The sequence below is a fragment of the Dermacentor albipictus genome, chromosome 8 (assembly GCF_038994185.2).
Source record: "Dermacentor albipictus isolate Rhodes 1998 colony chromosome 8, USDA_Dalb.pri_finalv2, whole genome shotgun sequence".
Classification (NCBI taxonomy): domain Eukaryota; kingdom Metazoa; phylum Arthropoda; class Arachnida; order Ixodida; family Ixodidae; genus Dermacentor; species Dermacentor albipictus.
This window is the reverse complement of record NC_091828.1, coordinates 118,904,110-118,931,982: the sequence shown is the minus strand read 5'-3', so window position 1 is coordinate 118,931,982 and position 27,873 is coordinate 118,904,110. Positions and strand designations below refer to the sequence as shown.

The window sequence follows — 27,873 nt, the reverse complement described above, 5'->3', positions numbered from 1 at the left end:
TCCAGAGTGATGAACCTTGCTTTATTATATTATTGCCGGGTTGTTTTAGATAAATGGGCTATTGACTGCCGCCGTGTTTAGTAGAGAATCCACTGCTAGTGACAATATTAGTGCGGTTCTTGTTCCCGCTGCCGCTGCTGCTGGTGTGGTCGGTGCCCCATCCATGACCACTGCGACGGTCCCCATGGCACTGGTACCCATGGCTGCGGTCCCCACCACTCCTGTCCCCACGGCTGCTGTCCCCAGGACTCTTGTCCCCAGGACTGCTGTCCCCATGGCCACTGCCCCCACATCTGTTGTCCCCAAGGCAGTCTCTACATATGCTGTCCCCACTGCTGCTGCATGTGCTGCTGACCAAGCCGCCCTCTACCACCTCGTGCGCTAAGGCTGGAACTTGAAGAACCTGCAGCATTGCATGGGAAACGTGCAAAAGGAGAGTATGATGAGTTCATTTCATTAGTCTCTTCTGTAGCATGGGGGGGGGGGGGGGGGCGAGGTGCCCAGTGGGACCTTTAGGAGAACGTTTTCAGTCTGCATTTCTGAGCACTGTTTCTCTCCGGGAGTCAGCTGAAGTGACCGAAGGAGAGTAGTAAACATTCGGGAAACAGAAAACATTAAGGAATACGAAGCGACAAATGCGGTTGCAGCGGTAAATTTCACTTTTTTCTGCCTTTTATATGGGCACTCTCTTTCTTTACGCATGCCTCTTTCCTAGACATTTATTGCTTAAAATGTCGTGCAGCCTTTGGGCTTTATTTTTGGCTTATGAGATTTTGGACTTCACGTTTCGCATTTGAACACTTAAATGTTGTTTCAGGAAAATGCTCTTTTTGCTGACAAAACGAACATTATCTGCACAACTTTAAAAAATATTGCTCAGTTGTTGTAATTTGTCTAATGCATTTACACGACTAAAATACTTGTAATACTTTAAGTAGATGTATGAAATAAAAAAAATGTTCCTTGCCAAGTCACGCTTTTATGGGTTTTTCAATGTTGAAGAAGTTAGTTGAAGGAAATTACAATTCATATGTTATTGTTTATTTCACTCACAAGCCCACCTTATTAACGTGTATATTTGCTGTATATATGCTGTATATTTTAAAGCAGTTTCTGTGCATTACATATATTAAGTAATGGTTTATTGCTCTTTGTTGAAAGTAATAAAATGCATCGATGAAGGTTAGAATTACAACACCTCTCAGAATTTTTAGACAAACTTCGTAAGGGCCGAATGACAAATGCCTTTACTGAGCACTTGCCAAGTAAAACAAAAATCGTTTTGAGGAACTTCAGAAAATTACTCATATACTGTTAGCCCTTAAATGCATTTAAAATTTACGTGGTAAGAACACGTATTTATTTAATACTCTGAATGGTTAGGCTCTTGTTTGCGACTGGGCTTTGTAATTATCTCAATTTGTTTCAATTTTCGCATTTGAAGACATAAATATTTCTCTGCATTCTGCGCTGTAATATTTACAAAAGCAGTTCGACCCGTATGGATGTCTGTAAATATACTTTATGAGTCGGTGGCGTTAGTGAAGTTTATAATACAAGGCAAATTGAAACGCGCCCAACTCGTTTGTTCAGTGTAAAATCAGATAGTCAGTTGTCCTTCAATTGTAACTGTCGTGTAATGCGTGGTGTCTACAATTTATTACAATACGTATTGTGTAATCAGGCGATGCAGTGAGCATAATAGGTTTCACATTTTAAATGGTTATTTTTTCTAAAAGAAACAGTTCACTTTCTTAACAACGGGCCAGAAGTCAGTTCTTAATTTTGGAGAAGGCAGTGGAGTTCGCACTTAGCCACCGCTAAATAGAGCCTCACGACATAATCGTTTCATACAGTTACCGTGAATATTCTGGCCCATAAGAAGAAGATGATGGTGACGTAAGTGAGTTATTTACTCATTTCCAGATGGTGCTGGTAGGTTCAAATTATATGCAATAAATAAAGATGGGGACAGAGTGACTTTAATAAAACTATAACATATTCAAGATGATGCGAACATTTCAATTCCGAAGCTTTATTCACTAGAGTATCGTAAGTTTAGCTGCATTGCCTGTCTTATCAAAATCATTTTGAATCGGAGACAATAGAACTTTTCTGCAATACGCTCAAGGACGAAACAATCATGAATAGATCAAGCTATTCCCAATATGTTTGCACAAATAAATGACTACTACAATACCCTCGTCACACAAGTACTGTTGGAAACTGACACTCATTTCTTTAACACTGCATCCTCAGCTTTAGCAGAGAGACATGAAGGTACGTAAATGTGAGCTGTGCTGAGGACGGGATACTTGAAATCCACCAACAGGCGCTTCTACACTATAGAAAGCAGATACGTTGAAACTGCAGTGTTATAAGGCGAGGAGGATGGCAAGCGGTGATCTCCTCCTAGAGCTCCGCGATAAGAAGCAATACGAGATACTGCCAAAACTAGTGTTATTTCGGGAAACCCAACTAACAGTAAGCCCGCACCGTACTATATGAACACCCCCCGTGGCGTTGTGCCGGACGATGACTTCCTGAAGCTGACTGAGGCTGAACTCTTGGAGGGTTTCAGTGAACAGAATTTCGTTAACGTTAAACGAATTAAGATGAGCTGGGATGGCAAAGAGATTCAGACCAAGCTCCTTATACTCACCTTCGGCTCAAGTGTCCTTTTGGGTCCACCGAGGCCGGTTATATCAAACTTCGTGTTTGACCATATTTGCCAAATCCCCTCCGATGTTCCGAATACCAGCGTTTCGGCCAGAGTTCGCAAAGCTGCCGAGGCCGCCAAGCTTGTGCGAAGTGCAATGCCCATGAGCACACCTCCTAATCTTGCGAGAACACTCTCCACTGTGTAAACTGTGATGGGGAGCATGCCGCGTACTCGCGGTCGTGCCCATTCTGGAAAAAAAGAAAAGGAAATATGTTACCAATAAAGTAAAAAAAAAACCATAAGTTTCAAGGAGGCACGCAGGCGGGTTTCATAACTGCCTAAGAGCACTTTTGCCGATGTGACGTGCCAGGGGGCAGCGACACAACGGCTTCCGGCGGCTGTCCGACCCACAAGCAGTGAGTCGGCAGTCGGCAGTTATGCTATCTGCCCCTGTGGCGGCTGCAGCTCGCGCTGCTCCATCACCCCAGCAGAAGGGGCCATCCACCTCCGGGCAGGTAGCCTCAAAGGCCTCGTCTAACGTGGCGAGGTCTTCACGTCAAACAAAGTGCTTGGAAGAGCGCGTGTCCAGCGCCTGGCAAAAGGCGATAGACACAATGACAAGCCAGAAGGCGCCACCAGCGCGTAAGGAGGGGCGATCTTCTCTCGACTGCTCCAAAAAAGACACAACTCGCGTCACGGCGCCTCCTAAGGGCCCGTGAGCTAATCCACGTCCCTTAAGCACTCAGCACACAACACATTTTTTATAATGGAGACACACATACTACAATAGGATGTACGAGGATTTCTACTTAACCTCGCCGACATTAAAGAACTCCTACATGAATATAGTCCAAAGGTGCTGCGTGTTCAAGAAACACACCTCAAAAATACGGAAACAAATTTTCTCCCACCATACGCTATTTTTTGTAAGGACCATGAAGACACTGTCGTACCATCCGGGGTTGTGACTGTTATAGTTGACAGAGATGTTGCTTGCCGGCAATTGAAACTCCGTACGCCCCTAGAGGCAGTTGCTGTCCGAGGGGTATTGTTTAACAAGCTAGCCACTATTAGCTCTATGTACATTCCTCCGAATTACCAACTTCACAAAACAGAATTTCAGAACTCTATACATAAACTTCCGGCGCCCTACATAGTTGTCCACGACTTAAACGCACATAACACTTTGTGGGGAGACTCTTGCTGCGATGCGAGAGGTCGCCTAATTTAAAACTTTCTCTCCTCTTCAGGAGCATGTAGAATAACTACGAAATAGCCGACGTACTTGTGTGGCACATAACACGTACTCATACATAGACTTAAGTATACTATCGAGTACAGTAAATCTGTATCCTGAGTGGAGTGTTCTGAATAACTCCTTTGGGAGCGACCACTTTCCAAGTATTTTAAACCTAACGAAACAGGATGAATGCTCGCCACATATTACGCGATGGAACATGAACTCAGCCAACTGGGAACTGTTCCGAGAGCCGACGTATTTAGGCGGAGATAACATTGCTGGTTTTAATGTAGACGATGCTGTGGCATATCTTACAGCTTTTATTATTGACGCTGCAACTAAATGTATCAAGCAAACTAGCGTACTGGCAAGCGAACGTCGCATTCCATGGTGGAACGACAAATGTCGGAAAGCACGACAAAATCAAAAGAAAGCGTGGAGATTGCTTCGAAATTGTCAAACCGTCGAAAACCTTATTATTTCAAACAAGACAAGTCACAAGGCCGGAGAACACGTCGACGTGCAAAGAGAGAAAGTTGGGATAGGTACACCTCTAGTATAAATTCGTGCACTGATGAAAGAAGAGTATGGAATAGGGTAAATAAGTTAATAGGTCGGGAGTCACTTCCCCTACCGTTAGTAAGTAGCCAGGGTGATAGCCTGCAAAATCAGGCGGATTCTCTAGGCGAACACTTTGAATATTTGTAGAGTGCATCGCACTATACAGAAACATTTCTAAGACTCAAAAACCATGAGGAGCGGCATCCCTTAAACCACAAAGGGTCATCGAGTGGTGTTTACAATTGTCCATTTACTTTGGCGCAACTTGAGGCATCTGTCGCTTCTTGCAACAACTCGGCGCCAGGTGGTGATCGCATCATGTAGGAAATGATTAGGCACTTACACCCTGAAGTACTGGAAACACTCCTATCTCTTTCAGTACCATGTGGTCGGCGGGCTATATTCCATCCTCCTGGAAAGAAGCTATAGTCATCCCCGTACTTAAACAAGGGAAAGACGCGGCCTTAGCCAGCACCTACAGGGCAATAATGCTAACAAGCTGTTTGTGGAAAGTTCTTGAAAAAAATGGTAAACCAGCGCCTAATCAGCTTCCTAGAAAGTAACAACATACTAGGCCCCCTTCAATGCGGTTCCCGAGAGGGAAGGTCGACAATAGACCACCTTGTCCGCATTGAGGCAAACATTAAGGAAGCGTTCATTCATATGCAGTTTTTACTTTCAGTATTTCTAGACCTAGAGAAACCGTACGATATGACATGGCGATTCGGGACCCTCCGCGATCTTTCCGCGATGGTCTTCCGTGGGAACATGTTAAACACAATTGAAAGCTATCTGTCTGACCGCACTTGTCGCGTAGAAGTTCGTAATGTTTTATCTAAATCATTCACCCAAGAAATTGGTGTTCCGCAAGGGGGCGTACTTAGGTGCACACTGTTTATTGTCAAAATGAGAACCCTGCATGCAGTCATTCCATGCGCAATGTTTTATTCCGTTTATGCTGATGATGTACAAGTAAGTTTCAAATCATGTAATATTGCTATCTGCGAAGGACAAGTGCAGCTTGGGACAAACAAATTGTCTAAATGGGTGGATGAGAACGGCTTCAAAATAAACGCCCCAAAAATTACCTACGTACTCTTCTCAAACAAGAGAGGGGTAGCACCACTGCCTAGTATTACGATCAAGGGAGACCAACTCTTGGTGAGCAGCCAATATAAATTCCTGGGAATCACTTTAGACTCGAAACTCACGTTTATTCCCCATATTCAACATCTGAAAATGAAAGTCTGAAAAAAATGAGCCTTCTCAAGCTTCTGCCACACACTACATGGGGTAGTGATCGAAAGCGCCTTCTGAACTTATATAAGTCTTGTCCACTCCCACCTTCATTATGGAGCAATAATTTATAATTCTGCAACAAGTGCATTAAAAATCCTGGACCCCGTCCACCATCTGGGTATCCATCTCGCGACCATTGCTTTCAGGATAAGTCCAGTCCAAAGCCTCTACGTAGAGTCAAATCAGTGGTCACTTCATCTCCAGCGGTCATATAGCAGTTTTACATATTTTCGGAGAGTACAAGCGAACATTGAACATCCTTGTTATTCAACCATAAACGATATCGCCGCTGCTAGGCTCTTCCATAACCGACCTGCAGTGAGGAAGCCGTTTGCTTTGCGTGTAAGGAACCTTATTGAGGAAATGGGTGTTCAACTTCTTGAACATTGTCCTATGACTCAAGCGAAACTGTTACCACCATGGCAGTGGCAGCTCATAGACTGTGATATGTCGTTTTTAGATGTCCCGAAGCATGCGCCCGAGGCACATATTATAATTGCATTTTTTTAGAACTCTAGTATAAGTACTCTTGCACTGAGTTTACACAGACGCTTCCAGGTCAGATGCAGGGTTTTCTTACGCAGCCATCGACCCATATTTTTCAGAATCCGGTGCACTGCAGCAGAAAACTAGTATATTCACGGCATAAGGCCATGAACTATTGTCGACAGTGAAGTATATAATAAAATCAAAACTTCAAAAACAGCCATGTTTACGGACTTTCTAAGCGTCGTAAAAGCCCTGAAGTCACTTTGTAAACACCAAAACCCTGCACTTATTGAGCTCTACTCCGTTCTGTGTAGAGCATACATATCTAACCAACATATCATTATATGCGGGGTACCTGGCCATACAGGCATTGAGGGAAATGTTCAAGCAGACCAAATGGCCAGATCGACTACATCGCAAGCTCCTCTTACCACTGTGGTCCCTGCCACTGATCTTAACCCTCTCTTACGAAGGAAACTGCAGAACCACTGGCAACGCTTGCGCGATGTGGAAACAAATAATAAGCTGCACGTGATAAAGCCACACTGAGGTTTTTGGCCCTCCGTAACAAAATCACGGTGAACAGATGTCTATTCTGTCGACTCCGAATAGGACACACATTTGGGACCAACTATTTTCTACTTTCTGGAAATGAACCTCCAAACTGTGGTAGATGCGGGGAGAGGCTGACCGTGCCCCACGTCCTACTGGAGTGTCGGGAAGCCGAAGCTGACAGAAAGAAACATTTTCCTCTTGCATACCGTTATTACATCCCTCTTCACCCGGCTATGTTTCTTGGTAAGGAACCGCTTTTTAACACCAAGGCAGTCCTCGATTTCTTAAATGGTATTATCTTACGTGTTATATGTCCAATAAATTCGTAGAGCATCCTCGTTCCAGAGAATGCCGCTGCGATAATTGTTTTGCATAGCTCATGCCTCCACGCCCTTGTGTTCAAGGGCTGAAGGAAGCAGGAGTGCTCTAGCCAATCTTATAATCTGATATATTTTATACATCGTATCATATTTTGAAACGCATCTTAATGTTCACAATACACGTCATATGTCATCGCCATAAACTTGTTATACAAATTTTACTCACTTTAGAGCGACTCTTTTTTAGGCCCCTTTACAGCCACGTCACTTCAACTTCATAAAATCCATCATTACACTGCGAAGGCACTAAAACTGGCATGACACTCTTTGGCCATACTTGGCCCTTGCGCCAATAAAAACCACGCGTTCATTCATTCATTTGTTAAATGCGTTTGTGAAGGGATGTTTAGGAGGTTCAAACCAAGATGTAACAATAACCTGATTGGTTTATAACCTAACCGTACTTTTTCATGCGGGATCCTAAATAATATTAATGGCTGATGGATACGAGCTAAAGCAGCATTTGGTATATAGCGATTGCCGACGTAGTTGCGCAAAGCGTGACACCCGAAAAAATAAGACCACGAATTTCTCGAGACGTCCACTCTGAATACTAAATATTGATTGAGGAGCCACACCCCTCCATATTTATGATAATATATTTAATAAATGGGAGCCTGATGACTAGAGACTTCAGGAAAGAAATTACTGAAGTTTATGAGATTAGTATCGCCAACTAATAAATCACATAAAATTCCAAAGTCATACTTTCATCTGAACCATTTTGGAAGGCATACGATGCGTAAACTTGGGCATGCGAAGAGACACAGGCCTCCTAAGACCTAGTCCCTCGTTACATGAAAGACACGTGAACTTATACCCAGCATCGAGAAAAGCGAGGCTTGGAAAATAATCCAAAGATAGAAAGCCCGAAATACACTGAAGGCCTTTAACATTGTCTTGACCAGAAAAACATGAGTGTGTCAGCTCTGCTATTGTGTTCAGAAAGATTGCAGTAGATATTTTTAGGAAAGTGCGTGTATCATTTCGTGTGGACGACGAATAGCTTTCGAGGGCACCGGGCAGCCTTTGTTATTTTGGCCGCTTTGTTCGCAGTTCGCCCAGCATCTTCATAAAAATAAGCGGGCGTGTGCGTATATACGAAAATTTCTAATCTGAGCCGAATAGTCATTGCTATTTGATTATCAGTCGTTTCAAGAATTCAATATTTGAAATTCTCAAATGTTGGTTGCTTTTTGAGTATAAGGATTAAGTACACCTATGCGGAGTCTCGAGGAAGAGATATCGGTGCTCGTGGAAAGTCATCCGAATTACACTGCTGTAGTAGAACTTCGGTTGTAGCGCAGAGCACCACTTTCAAAGCGAACACGCAGGTCAGATTATTTTTACACTCAAGCGTAACTACCCAGCTCTTCAAATCGGAAGTGTGTGTCTGAAGCCGCGAAGTAAGCGAGCGAGGAAGGCGCCTGGAGGGGAAGAGAATCGCCCGCTGGGGAAAGTACGAAGGAGCGCGCGCGCTAAAGTCTCTTGATGATTTAAATTACCTCCACTCTTTGAACTCTGCCGCCGCCTGGCGACCTCCTCGCCTCCTCGTTGCCCCTTGCGCGTCCGTCCCGCGGGAACCAGTTTGGTCCCCGGCGATTGGTCCCCTTGCCGTTGCCCTTGGAAACGCGCGGTTCTTGCGTTTTGCGTATGTTTTTATTTTTCGTCCACGCCATTTTTCTCCGCTCGGCTGGCTAGGCGCAGCGAACGCTGCACGCTGTGTTTCCCGCAGTGGTGTGCTAGCGCTATGCCCTGCTGTAGCACATATAACTGCAGCAAGAAGCCTGAAGGTGGTTATGCAGTTTTCACGATATACAAGTAAAGCGTGATGGCTTGCGCAGAAGGCAGCGGCCATGCAGCATTGGCCAAAAGAAATTTCTTCCGAAAAAGAACAGCGTTGTTCGAACCGCGCCTTTCTTATTGCTCGTGTCAAAGCATCTCCTTATACTTCATTTTTGTGAAATTATTCCGGCCTGCTTGTAAGCGTTTTTGCTCCGACAATTGGTACGTAGAATAAAAATGGGGGTGCCGTCAGTATGCTGAATATTCTGCTGGGACTCATCGCCTCGCACGTCGTGAACTGTTATGCAGTCGAAAATGAAACCATATAGGTTCTGCTTTGCGCTGTGAACAGTTATGTGAGAACTTCTTAAGGTAGCCCTATACCCGCGGACAACTTTCTGTGGCATTGAGGGGAAAGCTACTGGCGCGTGGCTGCTGCAGAAGTGTTGCGGCGCCAAGTAGTCCGCCAGCGTTTGACAGTGCTTTTGGTTGCTCGGAACAGACTCTGAATCGGCGCAGTTAACTGTTGCTAATAAGGTGTTTATGTTTTTTCTTTCCCAACTTAAGGTAACTTGGAGGAACACGCGGGACTCTTTTCGGAAGCGCTTTCGCTTGTGCGGGCTTTGTCTCCGTAAGGAACACACACACAAAAAGACACTACATGAGAGGAGAATAACCACAGAGATACATATACTCGCGGACAACTTTCTGTGGCAATGCAGGGAAAGCTAGGCCAACTTGAACTTTTGGGGTGGGCCTGCTTATGTTTAGTGATAAGCCAAGTTGAAATCTGGGGTTGGGCCAACTTGTAATTTGGACACGGTCCCACTTAAATTTGGGCGTAGGTGCACTTAAAATTTGGCGTGGGCCAACTGAAGTTTGTGGGTGGGCCAATTGAAGTTTGAGGACGGGCCAACCAGAAATTTGGGGTTATACTTGCGTACAATTAACAACTCCAGTAGAGTTTCTGCCTTATATTAAATTTTTGAATTTGCTTTGAATTGGGCTGCCACGCACGCATGGGTGGTTGAAGATTATTATTTGGTTTTCTCACGGATGCAGACAATGTGCAGGGGGTGTTCACATGATCGCACACGCTTGATCGCACTGAAATTACACAACCGTCCTATTCAGTTTATAGAGCACAGTGGAAAAGCTGCTTTCGCATTGAGAAGACAAACGTATGGACGGACGATGCACTCGCGACTAATTCATCGTAGGAAGGCATGCTGAATGTAATACCTGCTGTGCACATGCGCGCACAGGCAAGAGAAGCCAAACACAGAGGGATGTGCTACAAGCAATACGAGATAAAATGCACGAAGTAACGCATCTTATGACGTGGCAGAAGAAATGTCTCCAGTATAAAACTCGCCTCAAAGATCCTTTTGCATCAGTACGTTTCATTCACACGGCTTTAAGAAGAGACCAACCCCCTTGTAAACGTTACCATCAGCATTCTAGAGGCTGCTATCATCATTCTTCAAAAGTTTCTAGACCACTAGGACGCGCAAGCGGCCCAAAAATCATGCGCTTCCATCGAATACTGCGGCCCGTCAGAGGGAGCCAAGGAGAAAGAACGTGCCGTGCGCAGCTCGCGCGAGGAGGGTCGAGGAGGAAAGCGCCGCGAGGAGGAGAGTGTCGCTACTTGGAAATTATCGAGAGGCTTTAGCGCGCGTGGCAGAGTAGCGCCACCTAGAGGAAAGTGTAGGTAGCGTTGAGCGAAGGTGAGAAGTAGAAACAAGGCAAAGCGTCGAGGGGGACGAACGTAGGCAGAGGCACGCCGGATTGACCTCCTCCTCCGGTTGCTACAGGTATTGTTCGCGATACACACGTACTGGGATTAACACCATCCTCACGCGCTGCACGCTGTGTGTACGAATGAAAGTGCGCGACGCTGAGCCGACGATGGCGACTCAATCTCGTGTGCGCAAGGGAGGAAGCGCGCCGTATTCCGTCGCGCCCATGGCACCGGGAGAGGGTGAGGAGGCGGGCGTTGTACTTCGGTCGCGCGCTGTCGCACGGGCGTTATATTAAATGCGATCTGCTTTGGGGACACAGTCTAGGCGGGAAGACGGCTCGTTCGCTGGGCTCTCAACCATCAGTTTGCGTTGACGCGTCATTTCGCTCGCTGCTCCTGCCGCGATTCCTCACACCAGCATTCGACAGCAAGTGTACGCTGTCACCAAGTGTGAAGTACTCATGCGTGCCTGTACGCACTGGCAGCATGCTAGTTAATTTCGTTAGTAAGCTAAGGTTTACTTAGTAAGCTGCTTCGTAGGGCGCCTACTGCTATCAACCTAATTAGGCTGTAGGCTGTAGTAATCAATGCAGTGCCCTTACTTCTTATTCTCCTCTTCAGAATATGCACTGAAGAAAAAAATACAACATGAACAAAACATAGAAGAGGCAGTTTTATTCAAACGACGGAGTGATTTCACACGACACTTTTTTGTTTCATTAAGAAACATCCTTGTAAAGTGACATGAACGCCTATGAGTTCTGCACATCTTATGATAGTATGACAGAACGCTGGCTGGGAGCGTTACCTATTTCTTTAATGGTTTTGTTTAATTCTTTTGGTAGAAACAATTTTCGCTTTATTCAGCAAATAGTGGTAAATAATTTGTGCTATGTACCCGATCAGCAATACGACACAAAAATCAAAATAAGCCTTAGAGATGCCACAATTGCTATACAATTATGCTACATATAACTATGTTCAATGAGGTTACCAATGGACACCCAGATTATCTTCATAGTACGGTGGAAATTTTCCCGGAACCGATTCTTTGTGCGCCCTTTAACTGCCAGCGGTGAAAGTACTGACACACTTTACAAGAGCAGCTTGCGCGCGTTGGTGCACGAAGAACAGAAGAAGCACTGCTGCAGCAAAATAAAGACACAAAAGGCGATAAACACAATAAATACCTTTCTAGAAACATTTATTCGGAAATAGCACAGCGAATATATATAAATAATTTCACAGAATGCGGGCATATCAGAAAGCAAGGGCTTTACAATAGCTAAAACATAAGCCCTAAGATGGTGAGGCCTGACAGACGGTGTGATGACGAATAAAGTGTCTACAATTTTCGAATATTCTCTCTCTGTCACGTCTACCACTGTCTTGCTTTTGCTCTATCACTCTTTTCACACAGTTTACCATGACAGCTACCACCCACCTAGTGTTGGTCATCTTTTCTGCTGTCTTTGTGTTGGAATGTTGTGACTGAAACAGCTACACAGCTATTTCTGTACCTTTGAACCCTCTCTTCTTTATTTGCGAGTGAATCAGTGCTAATATATTGTTGAAACGCCACCGAGAATAGTTGATGGCCTGTCTTTAATGATGATGCGCACAGATGAAAATAAGCCGCACTGATTTGTTTCACTTTCCAAGTGAGGAAAAGTGTGTAATTTTATGGCAGTTGTCTTCACTGAGAGTACTCCTCTTAAGCGGGCAGGGCATCTACCATGAGACGAAGCGTTGTTGTGTGTCCGATTTCTGCTGACCACCATCATCTCCACGCATACTGGAGCCGAGACCATCGCTACCAAAACTACCGCTGCGACCACCTTGGCCCCCCGCAAAGCCACTGGTAAATCGGCCACTCTCACCTTCCATGCCACCGCTGAGGCCGCTGAAGCCTTCCATTCTTCGACCACTAACTCTACCACCGAAGCTACCACTGAGATCGCCATTGCTTTCTCCGAAGCCACCGCCACGCCCTTCAAAGCCACCTCCGCCTCCTCCAAAGCGACGTCTGCTTCCTCTAAAACTACTGCTGCTTCTTTCAAACCCGCCCGCAAAACCATCACTTCCAGCGCCGGAGCTGCCACTAAGACCACTGCTGCTTCGTCCAATGACACCGCTGCTTCCTCTGAAGCCACTGCTTCTTCCTCCATATCCACCGCCAAAGCCACCACTTTCGCCTTCCATGCCACCTTTAAGGCCACCTCGGCCTCCAAATTGTCCACCGGTGCTTCCGAGTCTCCTCAGGCTGTTTCCGCTTGTTCTAAAGATCGTAAGGACCCTGGTCAGTTCCGAGTTTGCGCCATATCTACCCATACCACCCTGCTGGCCGAAACTCCCGCCACGGTTGCCACCGGCGAAGTCACTACCGCCAAATCTGCTGCTGCTGCGGCCTCCATTTCCGCCATCGCCACCTGTTAAATGCATCAGTTAAAACTTGAGTAAGGTTGACCTTGACGGGCCGGGATGGCACATGATAAAATGAGTAAGGTTTATTAAGAAGCAAGAGATCGACACATACTGGGCAATGAATCACTCAGCTTTATGAAAAAAAAACAGTCTCTAATGAAAACGGTTCAGATGTATTGAAAGAGGTAAACGTAGGTCGTCGATATTTTTCATTCTTTGCGGTAGTGTGCTCTGTATAGAGCATGTAAGATCACCATACGCGAGACCTTGCTTGTCTTGGTTTCTTCCTCTATTTTACGTTCTTGTAGCCAGCTGTGATAAACATTTTTACCACAAACTAAACAATGCCTACACACTGACCAAAAAAAAACAAGGTTTCATTGTACAGGAGCGACGCTTACCACGAGGAGCCGTTATAACTTACGAAATGGGTACCGGTGGTGCTTGGTCATTCATAATGCTTTTGCTAGACCAGGCCAAAGTGTAACCCTGGTAAAGATAACCGCGCGGTTATACTCGCAATCGTAGCAACAATCTTACAGCTTTAGGAATATAACATATCAACCGCTATGGCACCCCTGCTGAGCGCAAGTGGACAGGCGGGCGCTCACAAGCGTTCACGACAGCCATTCTTAGGGCTCCCGTCGGCTGCCTCAAGGTATTCATTGAGGCGCCATGCCTGCACATGCTATAGTGCCTCTACAGTGCTCGACGATTGAGACGCGACAATCGGCCCGCATGATGTCTGGTGCTTTCTTGCGCCATAGATGGGAAGGGGAGGGGGGAGTGCTGCAGATTCCTGGGTGATTCAACGCGGTGTACAATGAAAGCGAGGTTCCTTGTGACGAGTAGTGACTGGTTTGGCCGCCCCAGTGATCACCCGCGCTAACCGGAGGGGGGATCACTGGGTGATCACAGTGGGGTGAAAAAAGCGCCGGCTGCCTGGGTGGGCCGATTATCGGGTTTGCATCGATGATCATTGTGTGTTGTAGTGCGCGTATCGTAGGTGTTGACGTTACACTGCGCATGCCATCGGCGAGATTCACCGGTTCGGGAATGACACGCGCACGAAACGCAACAAGAGTAACGTTAGGCGCGAAATGCTAGTTCGCGGTGGCCTCAGCGACGAGCAGGCGCTCCTGCAGTCGGGCTAGCCGCTGAATGACGCTGCGAGCCGCACGCATGGGGACGGCTTTGGTGCCTGTATGCCAGTACATGGGCGCATGCGCCCTCCGGGTGCATTTTTATATTTGGCGTATTATATTTCTCATCCAATACCTGAACTAGCATGCCAGGTCGTGAGTCAAGAAAAAAGCACCCATCGCTTTATCAAAATCAGCTTTTCGCTTTGCTCCGAGCATTGTGAGCGTCAATTCTACGCCAACCAGATAAAACTTACGGCAAAAATACTACGCACTTCGCGATGACGTCTAAAATGTGTGCTCTTGCAGCGCTTGTAGCATATTAATTTGGTAGTATTTATTATTATTTTATCGCAGTTATACTTCAAATGTGCTAACATTGAATGACTTGTTTTAGCACATGCTCTTTAAGCTTTGTTAGATGCTTGAGCAATCCTCGAAGCGAGGTGAAGCGCAGTTATTTAATCTGACATGTTGGCATATATTCGCGAACGTCAAGAGATTGTTCTATTTATGCCCGCCATCGCTACTGACCTTGTGTTTTGACATAGATGACTTCAGTAAAATGATGGCTTGATACATCAGTTTACCTTTTGTTATTACTGCATGTCATAAGCGTCAAGTCATAGATTATTTACGAGGTATTGAAATTAGTTGCATTTGTGCCATCGTGAAATATCGCGCCTGCATTATCAAATTTAATTAAGTTATAGATGTGTGGCTTTAGGTCTTCCTTAAGTTCCCTGTGGGAAGAAATGAAATAGAGGTATAACGACCATTGATGACGGTCTTGCTCATTATTACAACCAAGTAAATCACTTTCTTTATACTGAAGCTCTTAACAAGGTGCATCATCATGGGACCGCTACGTTAATGCCCCATTCTGGATCGCGACATTCTCTCTTCGCATGTGACGCACACAGGACATAGGTTTTCCTCTTCCCTGAAAGTACAGGGTGGTCTAGCTAAAGTTAGTATCACTCAACCAGAAACAGCGAGAAGAAAGGGGGTTAACCGAGGGGCCCGGTTAACCGAGGGGACCAAAAACAGGGATCATAACATTGCTAAGGCATTCACATATACTGCATCACGCATCTGGCTTCGTATCAGAGCAGACATTTTCGATTATCGCTAAGGCTTTGTTTTCAAAATTAACGAATGCTGAATTCGATAAACATGGACAACTGTTCTGACCAAGACGCGAGGCTGCAGATCTCATGATGACAACATATCCTATACACATTTACTATGAAGAAGAAAATACATTGCGCTCAATGCAGATAGACAAGAAGGGGCGCGTTTGGCCACACACATGATTTCGTGAGAGTTCTCAGCGTAATTGTGAAAATGATTCAATCGCCTAATAAGCATTCTTTCCCTAAATGACCTTCAAATCGTACGCACCTCCGTAAAGGTTCTCATCGTCAAATAGTCCACTCGTCACCAGCTTTTGCTGGCTGGATGTTGCACATGCTAATAAAGCAGCAAGCACATAAAGTACGAAGAGGTGAGCCATAACTGTATCCCTGAAGATCTGGAGGAAAACACGGGTGCTTCTCATATACAAACATTCGGGCGAATGCATTTTTATCATGGAAAGAGGCCGGCTGACTCAAGCGTTCAAGAAGAAAAAAATTTGCAAGCGCGTGATTGTGCGCACGTGGTCCGAAATGTTGACGAAATATGCAGTGATTTACTCTTGTTCCACAGAAAGGAAGCCTACACACAAGTCACAATGCCCAAAAATATTTATCCACATCTTTCCGTTGCGAGTGGCCCTGCTTTTGTCTCACTGACAATACTGACAGATGCTTGCCCTCGATGTCCGAGTCAGGCCGAGTCGAAAAGAAAACAAAAACAAAAATTATAAAGCCGTTTGTAGAGGTTTTCTTTTTCAACAACCAGCGTGTTTGCACATGGCTCCCCCCCCAAAAAAAATATACAGAAAAATCTTTTTTTTTTCTGTACAAAGGCCGAACTATTGCGATGACCTTTCCACTTGACGGATGAGGCAAGGTATACTCCAAAATAAGAAAAGCCCTGTAAATCATGGCCTGTCAAGTCAGTGGCGTAGCCAGAAATTTTTTTCGGGGGGGGCTACGCCCCTGGCCCAACATATATATATATATATATATATATATATATATATATATATATATATATATATATATATAGCTGCACATTGCAGCTCAGCCTCCTCCTTAAGAGGAAGCTTTAGCTCGGGTGCTCCTATTTAAGTACATGTAGAAGGGGAATTCGTTTTTCCCTGCAACCACTTCACCAAATTTGAGGAGGTTTATTGCATTTAAAAGAAAAAGTTTAATTCTAGTGACTACTGGCTTCGAATTTTTCATTTAGGTGGTCAATTATTTATTAAAAATTGGCCAAAACTGAAAATTTTCAGAAAACGAAACTATCAAGTTTAAAACTCCGTGACTCAACAATGAAAAATGATATCACAATTCTGTGAATTGCATCTAATCCTACATCTACAGCGGACAAAATAGATATGTTACATATAAATCTCAAAAAAATTTAGTATTGTGGAAATACGGCTTTTGCAGAACCCTTGTACACAACGTAACCAATTCACGTAAGATACAAATTGACACAGCAAACTTGTCCGCTTTGACTGTTTTAATAAATGCCGTTTACAGAACCACGATATCTGTTCTTCATGCATAGCTATTAGTTTGTAAACGTCGTGCTTCTATTTTTTCAAACTTTCGAATTTTCCAAAATATTTTAAACAAAATTCAAGCCCTAAATCGAAGTTCTGTTTCCAACAGACACTAGGATTTAACTTTCTCTCTCAAATGCAACCAATTTAAATAAAAGCGATTAGCAGGATTATCTCAGAAAAGCGTTTCTGCGTTTTACAAGTATTTGAATAGGCCACGTCGGATTGGGCCCGAGCTAAAGCTTCCTCTTAAACAATTTATCGAGGGATCAAATACATGGATAATAACTGCATTGTCATTGCCAAAGATGCTGCAAACGAATTCTTGAAAGCTACGCACTGTAAATACAAGTAAAATATGTATTTTTTCACAAAATATTATACTCGTATGTGCCAAAAATTGTGCCCAACATAACTGACGTCAATGCTTCCATGTTTTTTGTCTATTTATTAAGTAAAGAAAATATCACACGAACTTTAGAACTATATCAGTTCGAAACCAGGAAAGCAATGCATCCCGCTGATATGAAAAATTAAAAGGCAATGAACTGAACAAGTTGAGGACAAATATGTTAATGAAACTTTGTCATTCAAGAACCGTGCTTACATTCTTGTACATATGCGATGGCCAATGAAAAATCTCAATGACGCTGTCGTTTGTTCCAATGTATTACGCAGGAGTAGCTGTCCCTTGTCGTGTATCGTGGGTAATTGCACCGAAGTTATAGTCGCGACAGAGAGCACGTATAAAAAGCAGGAGTTCTGCAAGATATATGAGGGCAAGTCAAATGAATGAGCCAACAACGGGGTACTTTATTCAAAAGTAGTCTTCACGAGAATTTAGACATTTGTCCTATTGACTAACGAGTTGCGTGATTCCCGTCTCATAAAACTCCTTGGGTTGCTGCTTTAAAAAGTCTGTATCTGGTTCCCTTGTGCTGTTTTTTCGGTTGCCCCAAAATGTAAAAGTCGTAAGGTGACGGGTCTGAGCTGTATGGCGGATGTTGCAGCGTTTCCCACTTGAACTTTGCTAGTTTTAGATTAACCACATAAGCGACGTGGGGACATGCATTGCCGTGGAACAAGATGACCCCATTCGTCAATTTTCCACGTTGTTCGTTCTTGATTGCGACACGCTGCCGTTCTGGCGTTTCACTATATCGGAAACTATTGATAGCCTCTCAAGATTTAACAAATTCTATCAGTAATGGACCCTGTCGATCGAAAAAAAAAGTCAATAACACCTTTCCACCGGAAATGATGGTCTTTACGTTCTTTGAGCGTGGTAAATTCGAATGTTTCCACTGTAAGCTTTGCCGTCGTGTTTCAGGCTCGTAGTAGTGGCACCAAGGTTCGTCCCCGATCACAGTTGCAAACAAGAAGTCGTCATGCTCATTGTGATACCCGATCAGATGAGTCAAGGCAGCGCGAAACTTCTCCGTCTTCTCGCGATGGATCAAAATCTTGGGGATCCATTGCGCACCAAAAAGCCGATAACCGAGAAGCTCATGAATTATGGCGTGAACCGAACTGTGACCGATGTTCAGACGGTCTACCAGTTCATCGATGCTTTTCCTTCGTTATTGTTTCAGCAGCTCATGAACCTTTAAAATTGTGTGTGTGTGTGTGTGGGGGGGGCGGTGATTGCACGATGGTTTTGGTCCGGTCTTGGAATGTCTTTGCAACGTCCTTTGAACCGTTTGCTCCAACGCTTCACAGTGGTCAATGAAATGCAGTGTTCAACGTACACGGCAGTCATATGGTGATTAATTTCTGTTTTGGAAACACCTTCAGCTGTCAAAAACTTCGCGACACCGAGCTGTTCAACTTTTGAAGTGTCCATTATGTGACGCAACCATATTCAACCCAGTGTATGAGAGCATTAAAGAACATTGATCTTCACACCTGCGTGTCACTTTTGTAAATGAGACATGCCGTTCTCCTACGCGCATGCCTCGCAGATAACGAACCGAACCATTATTGCGCGGTTAGGGTAGGCTCACTTCCATTTGACTCGCCCTCGTACATTAGAAATGCAAAGATACAATGGGATATGCAAATGCGAAAATACTGCTTGATAAAGGACAAAAAAGTGTCACTGGAAACAAAGTTCACTGCATGTATACACAAAACCTCGCAACAAGATATTTAAGTATACGTATAAGTCTCCAATGAGTCTATGTATGTAAGAAGAAGTAACTGTATATAATGCGTCAAACAAGGCAAATAAACACGTTGCACAATCATAGATTCACATAATTCTAGATTCCGCCCCCATTCCATCCACTCCACCCGATGTATTGCGCGCGACGGAAGGCGGCGCGCTTGCTCCCCGCTTTTCTCCTTTGCACGCACAAGACTGAGCCACCATCGTCGGCTCACCTATTCAACCTCCCCTCGTACGCTTTCACTCGCACATACAGCATGCAGCGCGTGGTCACGATGTTATCGCCCTTGGACTTTATACGAAACATGAGGGCGATGGCAGGAATGCGCCTGGAGTGTCCATATAATTGCTTTCGCAATAATATAATAAACGTATCCGGCAACTGAAGCGTCCCGTCGCCCATTACTTTCCGCAAAAGAAGTATCAAAATCGAACTTTCACCATGCGACAATTCGCTGCGCCGCAACCATGTATGTTTTTTTCTGTGAGGCGGAGGCACCGAAATGAAAAAAAAAACGCATGGGAAAGTATGTTGGCCAGAATCGAATGCCTACTTCGGGCACCTAATGGGGCTACGGAAGGAATACTGAAGAAAACATGAGACGCTTGGTCCACTGAGAATCATACGCATACTGCTCAGTATCCTAGAGCGGCGAAACAAGATTTTCCGGAAAGGTTCCGCTCAAGGAATGTGGTGCAATCCTTCGAGTCCCCACAGTGATGGCGGCGAGCGACCAATGTTCTTTTTTCTCGTCTGCTAGCCAGAAAGCGTCCAAAACTCTGTCCGGTGAAAATCCACTCGGCCAGAGCAAACCGAACGCGCACCGAAGTGCACCGCACGGTGGTCGGGGCCATACGAGAAAAACGTATGCGCTCTGGCTGGCTCTGGCAGCCCGCGGGTAGGGCTGCCAGACAAAAAAAAAAAATTGAAGAGGCTCGATGTGTCCTCGCGAATAAAAGTCAAAGCAGAAAAAATTAATAAGAACGTAGTTACTTTGGCTGGCTTTAGTGTCTTGACATGGATGTTCTGGCGTAGGTTAAAAAAAATTTTGATATTTTTTTATGTGACATGACGGCACAAATGAACCACCCCAATGCTTCGTCTCATTGGACCTCGCTGCCTGCTTTGTCAACTTGTCTGCTATTGTGTTGATTTGGCTTGTCTCGTTGTATGTTCCGATGTAAGACTTTAGAAAAATCAATAGACCTTTGGCGTCAAATGTTTATAACAACATTAAACCCACAAAGTTCCGCAATTGAAAATCTAAAGCACAACTTTGGAAATGTCGATGCACCTTTCACATCAAGAGCTTATGAGATTTATACCCATAAAGTTTTGCAATTGATATCCATGCGCTCCATAGATTCCGTGGCCTCAGTGAGATGCCGCGGCGAGCCCACTCACCATCAAAGCGCCCTTGAAGCTTTGTGCTCGGATGGAACTGCTTGGCGTTATGTGACTCCCGGTGTATGGGCGTTGCCACGAAATCCAGCCCGAGTTTGCAATCTTCGCGGTTAAATGTCTTTTCGAGCGTCAAAAAAACATTCTAGACAAAATCCAGAGTGATTTCCGGCGCCGGGGGTCGCTTTGGTCGGCGGTGCATGGACAGCACGAAAAACTTTCGGGGGGGGGGGCTGAAGCCCCATAAGCCCCCCCCCCCTGGCTACGCCCCTGTGTCAAGTATATTATGCGGTGGATTGTTCAAGGTGCATAAACACCAATTGTAGCAGGTGGTTGCACTCATCAGTGAGGAGCTTGGAGGAATATATGCTCTTGGCGCCTGTCTTAGGTTGTGTTGGGTCGCAGGGCTACTCAGCCATATCTATTTCTGACGAAGCGGTTCGTTGAAGAGACGTGTAGCCTAAGACCATAGTTTGGTATACAGATGAGCTGGTCTTAAGAACAACGGATTGCTCTCAATAACTTGCAAAAAAAAAGGGAATGAGGACATGAAAATCCACGCAGATGGCCACTTTTCCTTCACGTTTTTTACGGAAGATACGCTTTAAAAGGGCTCATAGAGTTGTCGCGTCTCTCATCTTCGGAAAAGCGCCTACATACAATGTCGTCGCATTACGTCTAGCGCTTCGAATGTGTGGTGGAGTGGTGCGTAAGACTGTTGTCCGTCAACCTTAGTCGTAATAGCTTGTCTATTGCGGTCTATTACAAGCTTCGGGTGTATCGCTGCATTCATGTGGAAAATGCCTTCCTGTACAAGTTCGACAGCACCCAGACACTAGAAATTTCATCCGGCTTTCCAGATCTTGCCAGACCTTGTCTTACTGGTGGCTCTGGGTGCGAGTGCGAAGTGTGGGTTCCGATCGAGTGTTGTGTTTGAAGATCGCATGACTGGGCGTCGTGTTTAGCACAGTGAAGATGGAGGCTGGGGCTGGTGATGAGTGGTATAGATCGATTCGATGAAAGATATAACAGTTTGGAAATAGGGGTAAAGCAATGAATGCGATAGCAACAAGTTAGAAAGTTACACAAAGTTACACGTCCGTCCGTCCGTCCGTCCATTTATGCTAACCTAGCGACACAAGTTGTCTGCTAGCTTCTGCAGCTTTGTCATCCGACTCCCGCCTTGCCGTAGCCATCACGCCACCGTCACAATACAGTCGTCGTGGTCTCATTATAGCCCTGGCGTGGATCTCACGTTGTTGTGATTGAGTGATCTTTCCAAAGACGTTATTCCATTGTCGTCATGCTGAAGTCATCATACCACCTTATCCCGATTGACTTCCTTCCTTCGTCATTCCATCGCAATCATGCTGTCGCTTGAAATCGTAAATATGTCAGAGTTGTGATGCCATCGTCGTCATTGCGTCATCGTCGTATACAATCGTCGTCATGCACTTGTCATTTTACCGCAGTTTTACCGTCGTCAATTCTCGCATAGCATAATTATGCTTTCTCGTGCAGCCAAATTACAATCGGGAACCTATCACATCTGTAGGTTTTGTGCATGTCGCAGGTTACGATTTTTTCAGTTATTTTACCTTGAGAAATTCAATTAGTTCAGCAAATTCCTTACATCACATGGATGGTTTCGGTATGGGTGGTTCGAAAATCTTTTTGCGGGAACGACACCGGACGTCGACATCGGATTTTGGGTGACACGGGCTCTTTAACGATGTATCTCGCGCGATGCATCGGGGAGAGAGGAGGGAGGGGGGAGTGGGCAGAATCATTCAGTCATCTCTGAAGCTCTGATTGCTCAACATGTTTATTTGCCTTGTTTGATGCATTATATAAAGTTGCTTTTGCATGGATACATAGGTTTATTGGCGACTTATACGTATGTTTAAATATCTTGTTAGGAGGTTTTTTGTATACACGCATAGAACTTTGTTTCCAGAGAGACTTGTCTGCCCTTTATCAAGCGGTATATTCACATTTGTTTGTTCCATAGTATCTTCGCATTTCCAATGAATATTTTGCAGAACTGCTTCTTTCTATATGTGCTCTCTGTGGTGACTGTAATTTTGGTGCAATTACTCGCAATACACGACCGGTGGCAGCTATTTCTGCGCAATAAATTAGACCAAAGGTCAGCGTCATTGACATTTTTAACGCGATAGCGTTAAGGAGCTCGTGTCGCAGAAAAGCCGGTGTCGTCGGCGTCGGCGTCGGCGTCAGCGGCGTTGACCGTGAGCGATAAATCACGGCAGGCACTTCATAAAAAAAAAGCAACTTCCAAAGTGGCCTGGGTGGGAATCAAACCAGGGTCTCCGGAGTGTGAGACGGAGACGCTACCACTCAGCCACGAGTTCGATGCTTCCGAGCGGCACAAACGCGCCTCTAGTGAATGCGGTGTTGCCTTCGAAACGAGCCGTGGAAAGTTATACTGCGGTGTATATCGGTAATTATGAACATGTAACTTACAGAAGTCGCAATTCCACGAGGAGCGAAGTGCGTTTCCGCTGCATTTCTTCTGCGCTTTCCGCACACGCAGAGCCATCTTGCGGCAAACACAGAAGACCCCCTCCTCTCCATGTACGGAGCTGCCCCGACAGATGGCGCGCCACGCGCGCATTGGAGCTTTGCGGCCCGGACTCTCTCCCCTGACAACGCTTCGCCTTGCTCCCTCTGTAGAATCAAGCGTCCTTCCTTTCTTTAGATCACTATCTGTCTATCTCTCTGCCCGTGCCGATCACGACGTTTGGCTGGCATGCATCATTTCCCCCTCCGAGATACCGAGTTCTTGGGTTCGTTCCGCTTGCTCAGGCGCACGTTTCGTTGCTGCGCCGAACGCCGCGTTGCTCGACCATATGGCTCGACGCTCACCGCGTCCGATGCGGGGCGCCTCGTAAGTGATGGCTGCCCTGTAGCCCATTGTCTTACACCCCTTGGCGGGTCGACGGGAACGCTGTCGCGTTCCACTCTTGAAGGCGAAGCTTAAGCGTCCTCCAATTTTTTCCATGGCCATTTCATATGTACAAATATACGAGGGGAAGTAAAAAAGTAAAGGGACTTTTGCAATTTCTCGCGCTAGGGTTTGGTAACACTGCTAGAAATTTGAACGTCCGCCATCAGCTGGAAAGATTATGATAACACTATTCTCGGACATGGAAGGTGTGGTAGCCATTCATTTCACCCCAAGAGGCTAAACTGTGAACAGTGAGAACTATTGTGATGTGTTACGAACTAAACTGAAACCTGCAATCAGATCCAAACGTTGTGGAAAACTGCGAAAAGGTGTGATCATACAGCAAGATAACGCTCGACCACATTCTGCCAAACGGACGGCCGAAGCAATACAGGATCAAGTTGAGAATCGAATTGCTGGAACACCCGCCATAATTCCAGACCTGGCTGCAAGTGATTTTCTATGTTTGCACCATTGAAGGAAGAGCTCAGGGGAAGAGGATTTGTAGCCGATGCAGAAGTCATCGATGCGGTGCGAAATTGGTTACAGGTGAAACCGAAAAACGTTTTTTCCGACGGAATAAAAAATATCAACTTGTGAAATGTTGGGCAAAGTGCGTTGAAGTGCAGGGAGGGTATTATAGAACAATGATGTATGTTTCAGTTTTCTATCATTAAAATATATGTACTTTTTCTCAAAAGTCCCTTTACTTTTTGACTTCCCCTCGTATAAACAAGGTTTTTCATTTACAAAGTTGCATTAAATATGTGTTCTCAATTTGCTCATTTTATGGCATCCCCGTTTTTCATATCAGCTTCATGCACTGCTTTGCTGATTTCGAACTGATCGAGTTCTAAAGTTCGTGTGATATTTTCTTTACTTATTAAATAAACAAAAAAGGTGGAAGCATTGATATCAGTTATTTCCGGCACAATATTTTGGGACGTACAAATATATCCTTTCATGAAAAATACATATTTTACATGTGTTTACATGTGTTGATGATGCATAGCGTTAAAGAATTAGTTTGCCGTATCTTTGGCAATGGTAATGCAGTTATTATTCATGTATTTGATCCCTCAACAAATTTTATTAGGAGCCGGCCGCATTGCAATCAGTCGGGTCCCCACAGTGATGACGGCGAGCGACCATTGATTCTTTTTATCGTCTGCTAGTGAGAAGGTGTCCAAAACTCTGCCAGGAGAAAATCCACTGGGCAAGAGAAAAACGAACGCACACCGAAGTGCGCCGCGCAGTGGTCGGGGCAACACGAGTAAAACGCAAGTGCTCTGGCTTGCTCTGGCAGCCCGCGGGCAGCGAGAACAAGAAAATTGAAGCGGCTCAGTGTGTCCTCGCGAATAAAATTAGAAGTAGCCAAATACATAAGAATGTAGTAGTTACCTTTGTTGGCTTCGATGTCTTGACATAGATGCTTTGGCGCAAGTGAAAAAAAATGTTGATGTTCTTTTCTGGGACGACGGCACAAATGTACCACCACAACGCTTCGTCTCATTGGACCTCGCTGCGTGCTTTGTCAACTTGTCTGATAGTATGTTGAGTTGGCATGTCTTGTTGTATGTTCTGATGAACGACCGTAGAAAAGTCAATGCTCCTATGGCGTTAAATGTTTATAAGAACATTGAACACACAAAGCTCTGGAATTGAAAATCTGAAGCACGACATTTTAAATGTCAGTACCACTTTTGCATCAAAATATTACGAGAACTTTATACCCATAAATTTCCGGAGTTGAAATTCATGGGCTCCCTCGATCCCGCGGTTTCCGCGAGATGCCGCGGCGAGTCCGTTCGCCATCAAAACGCCCATGAAAATTTGTGCTTTGATGGGGCTCCTTGCGTTATGTGACTCGCGGTGCATGGACGTTGCCGTGAAATCCAGCCCAAGTTCACAATCTTCGCACCGAAACGGCTTTTCGAGGGTGCAAAACACATTCTAGACAAAATCCAGAATGATTTCCGGCGCCGGGGTTTGTTCTCGTCGGCGGTGCATGAGTGCACCACTCATTTCTGGTATGTGGCTGTGAATTTGATTTAGTTTCATTGAAGAGGGCTCGACGTTAGTGGAGACATGAAAAATAGTAACTACAAGCACGAGCGAAGGTTTACTAAATTTTCGGTGCTATTGGGCCAGCAGTGATGCCCTAAAGCTACGCGCGCGCTAAAGAAAGAAAAAGTGCAAAATTGTTTTCATCAGTGAAATTTTGCTTTGAGTGAAATGACGCTTCGTCATTTTATACCTGGGCTGGTATGCAAAAAAAAAATAAAGGCGAAGAAAGCCCAGAACACTGTCAGCTGATCTGCATTTAGTACAAAGATTCATGGAAGAATGGAACAGTTGTGAATTCACTAACTAGGAAGCAGCCATACTCAAGCGCCTACGGGTACCCGCTCAAAAGAAAAAAAGAGCAAGATGTAGAGTTTAGGACCCTAAAGTGCCCAGTGGGTTGCACGAAGAGATAGTGAGGGACAAAAGGTAGCGAACACCATCTAGTGTTCTTTACGTTCTCTGAAATCTAAGCACCGAAGCGTAGTCCCATTCGAGGTCTACGGGAACGCGGCCAACGCTACCGCGAATCCAAACGCCACGGAGGCAACGTGGCGGGTCTAGGCAAGAAATGTTTAAGTGCTGTGAAAGCGCCATCTAATTTATTGTGAGCGAACTAGCCGGTGAAAACACCCTTTCCTTATGTGTTGGTGTTGAGCGCCCTCTGGCTCCGTGTGCAGCAGACGCCGAACTGCCCGCGCAGTGCAGAATGAGCGCCATCTGGGGAAGTGCGCAGAAAATATGCTGCGCGATCCGTGGAGTGTTAGTTCGTGTAGCTTGCATTCTTGTCCATGTGAGGGCTTAGCGCTAGCCCTGTGCAGGCGTCATCGATACCACACGTTGGCTTTGCGTCAGGCCTAAAAGAGAGGGAGCAATTGAACGTCAATGACGCGTGCGGCTTACGCAAGACACACTGCCCAGAAACGGTTTGACGCTCACCTACGCAATAGATAGTCGCCTCTGTGAACTTGCATGATTATGTAGTGCAGCTTAGTTCGGTTTCGCAAGCAGGCCGTTTCTTTTGTAGAAAACTTGTGAAAGGTACTACGACAGGTGGCTCAAAGCACATTTCAACTAGCTCAAAGCCAGTAGCAGTTACCACTCTAGAGGATCCATCACTGAATCACGCGAGTAAGAAATACGAGAAGTTCATCACTCGCTTTCACAGTGTCCCCTAGAATAGCGCTAAGCCTGATGGGTCCTGAGGTCTAACAATGAAGAATAAGAGGCCTGATACGTCCACAATGTGTTCTGACAACCCGCTGCTGCTTACCAACCACGGAGCAGTCGCTGAGGAACAATTGTGTCTTGATGCTGGCGACGAAGTGTGGGCGTGAGCCTTCGGTGAATTTTGGGGCAGTACACGTGAGCTGCATGACAATTGACTATAATAAATGCAGGGGGCATGAAAGTGCCTTCTACGGAGAGGAAAAGCAGGAAGTGGCTCTATTGTCACTGCAACAATTATGACGCTTTGAAGTATTAAGGTAAGACGAGAGCAAAAGTGTTCGGGAGCACAGAAATAGCAGCAAAGCTCAGTATTGGTGCATTCAGTACTAAGAATTGATATTTCAGGGTGCGGAACACAGTAGTGGTCGCATTCGACAAATGCAGTGTGCCAGTAGGCTGGACAATGAATTGATTCACTGCAATAAGACTTTGGTATATGCAGCCAATTTTGTTCCGGGAAAGCTTTTGCAGAGAGGAACAGATATTTTGATGACGCTTAACACATGATTTATACGCACGCTAGTGTTGCCAGTTACGTGTCCAAGCTTGCGGTAACACATGGAGGGTGAATGAGGGTGATTGGTAAAGCAGTGCGTGAAAGTCAAATCCGCCAAGTGCGTGACTGACCTTTTTAGGAAAACTTCTTGTTCTCGAAAAAAAACTAAAAAAAATATATAGCTTGGAGCACAAAGGAGTGCGCAACAGTAGCAAGGACGTAGGAGCAAGCCTGCGCGTACAGGTGTCAGGTGCTGCAAAGGGGGGAAGGACAGGCAGGAACAATAGAAGCACAGGTGGACCGGTGGGGCAGGTGCGCAAAGGTGCAGTACGAAAACAATTTTGCGGGAACAAAGAAATCTTTCGACTTGCATTAAAATCGCACGCAAAGGGAGCATTTTTGAGAAAATAAAATGAATGTGCTTGAGCAACGCTGACCGTCTGGCTAAAAGTAGAGGAAGATATAAAGAAAATGGCATAGGGTGTGACGCTTGAGCACGAACGTTCAGCGCAAAGAAGTGTTGCAACAAAAAATTTAAAAAATGAAATAAAATTGAAGCCCCTCGGTTTCTTATATCCCTCTCTCCCG

At 45.2% G+C, this 27,873-nt stretch overlaps 2 protein-coding genes across 2 annotated transcripts; both read right to left on the bottom strand.

Annotated features, from left to right (window-relative positions):
* On the bottom strand, positions 1-27,384 carry LOC139048556 (uncharacterized). Its single transcript, XM_070522970.1, has 4 exons — positions 27,308-27,384; positions 26,833-26,929; positions 2,663-2,910; positions 1-403 (listed from the first exon to the last, which is right to left on the bottom strand). The coding sequence occupies exons 1-4, from the start codon at positions 27,347-27,349 to the stop codon at positions 59-61; spliced, it is 732 nt and encodes a 243-aa protein (XP_070379071.1). The 5' UTR covers positions 27,350-27,384; the 3' UTR covers positions 1-58.
* LOC139048555 (uncharacterized) lies at positions 11,900-15,950 on the bottom strand. Its single transcript, XM_070522969.1, has 2 exons — positions 15,683-15,950; positions 11,900-13,141 (listed from the first exon to the last, which is right to left on the bottom strand). Exons 1-2 carry the CDS (start codon positions 15,870-15,872, stop codon positions 12,444-12,446), a joined length of 888 nt encoding a protein of 295 aa, XP_070379070.1. The 5' UTR covers positions 15,873-15,950; the 3' UTR covers positions 11,900-12,443.
* Positions 27,385-27,873: the final 489 nt, after the last annotated feature.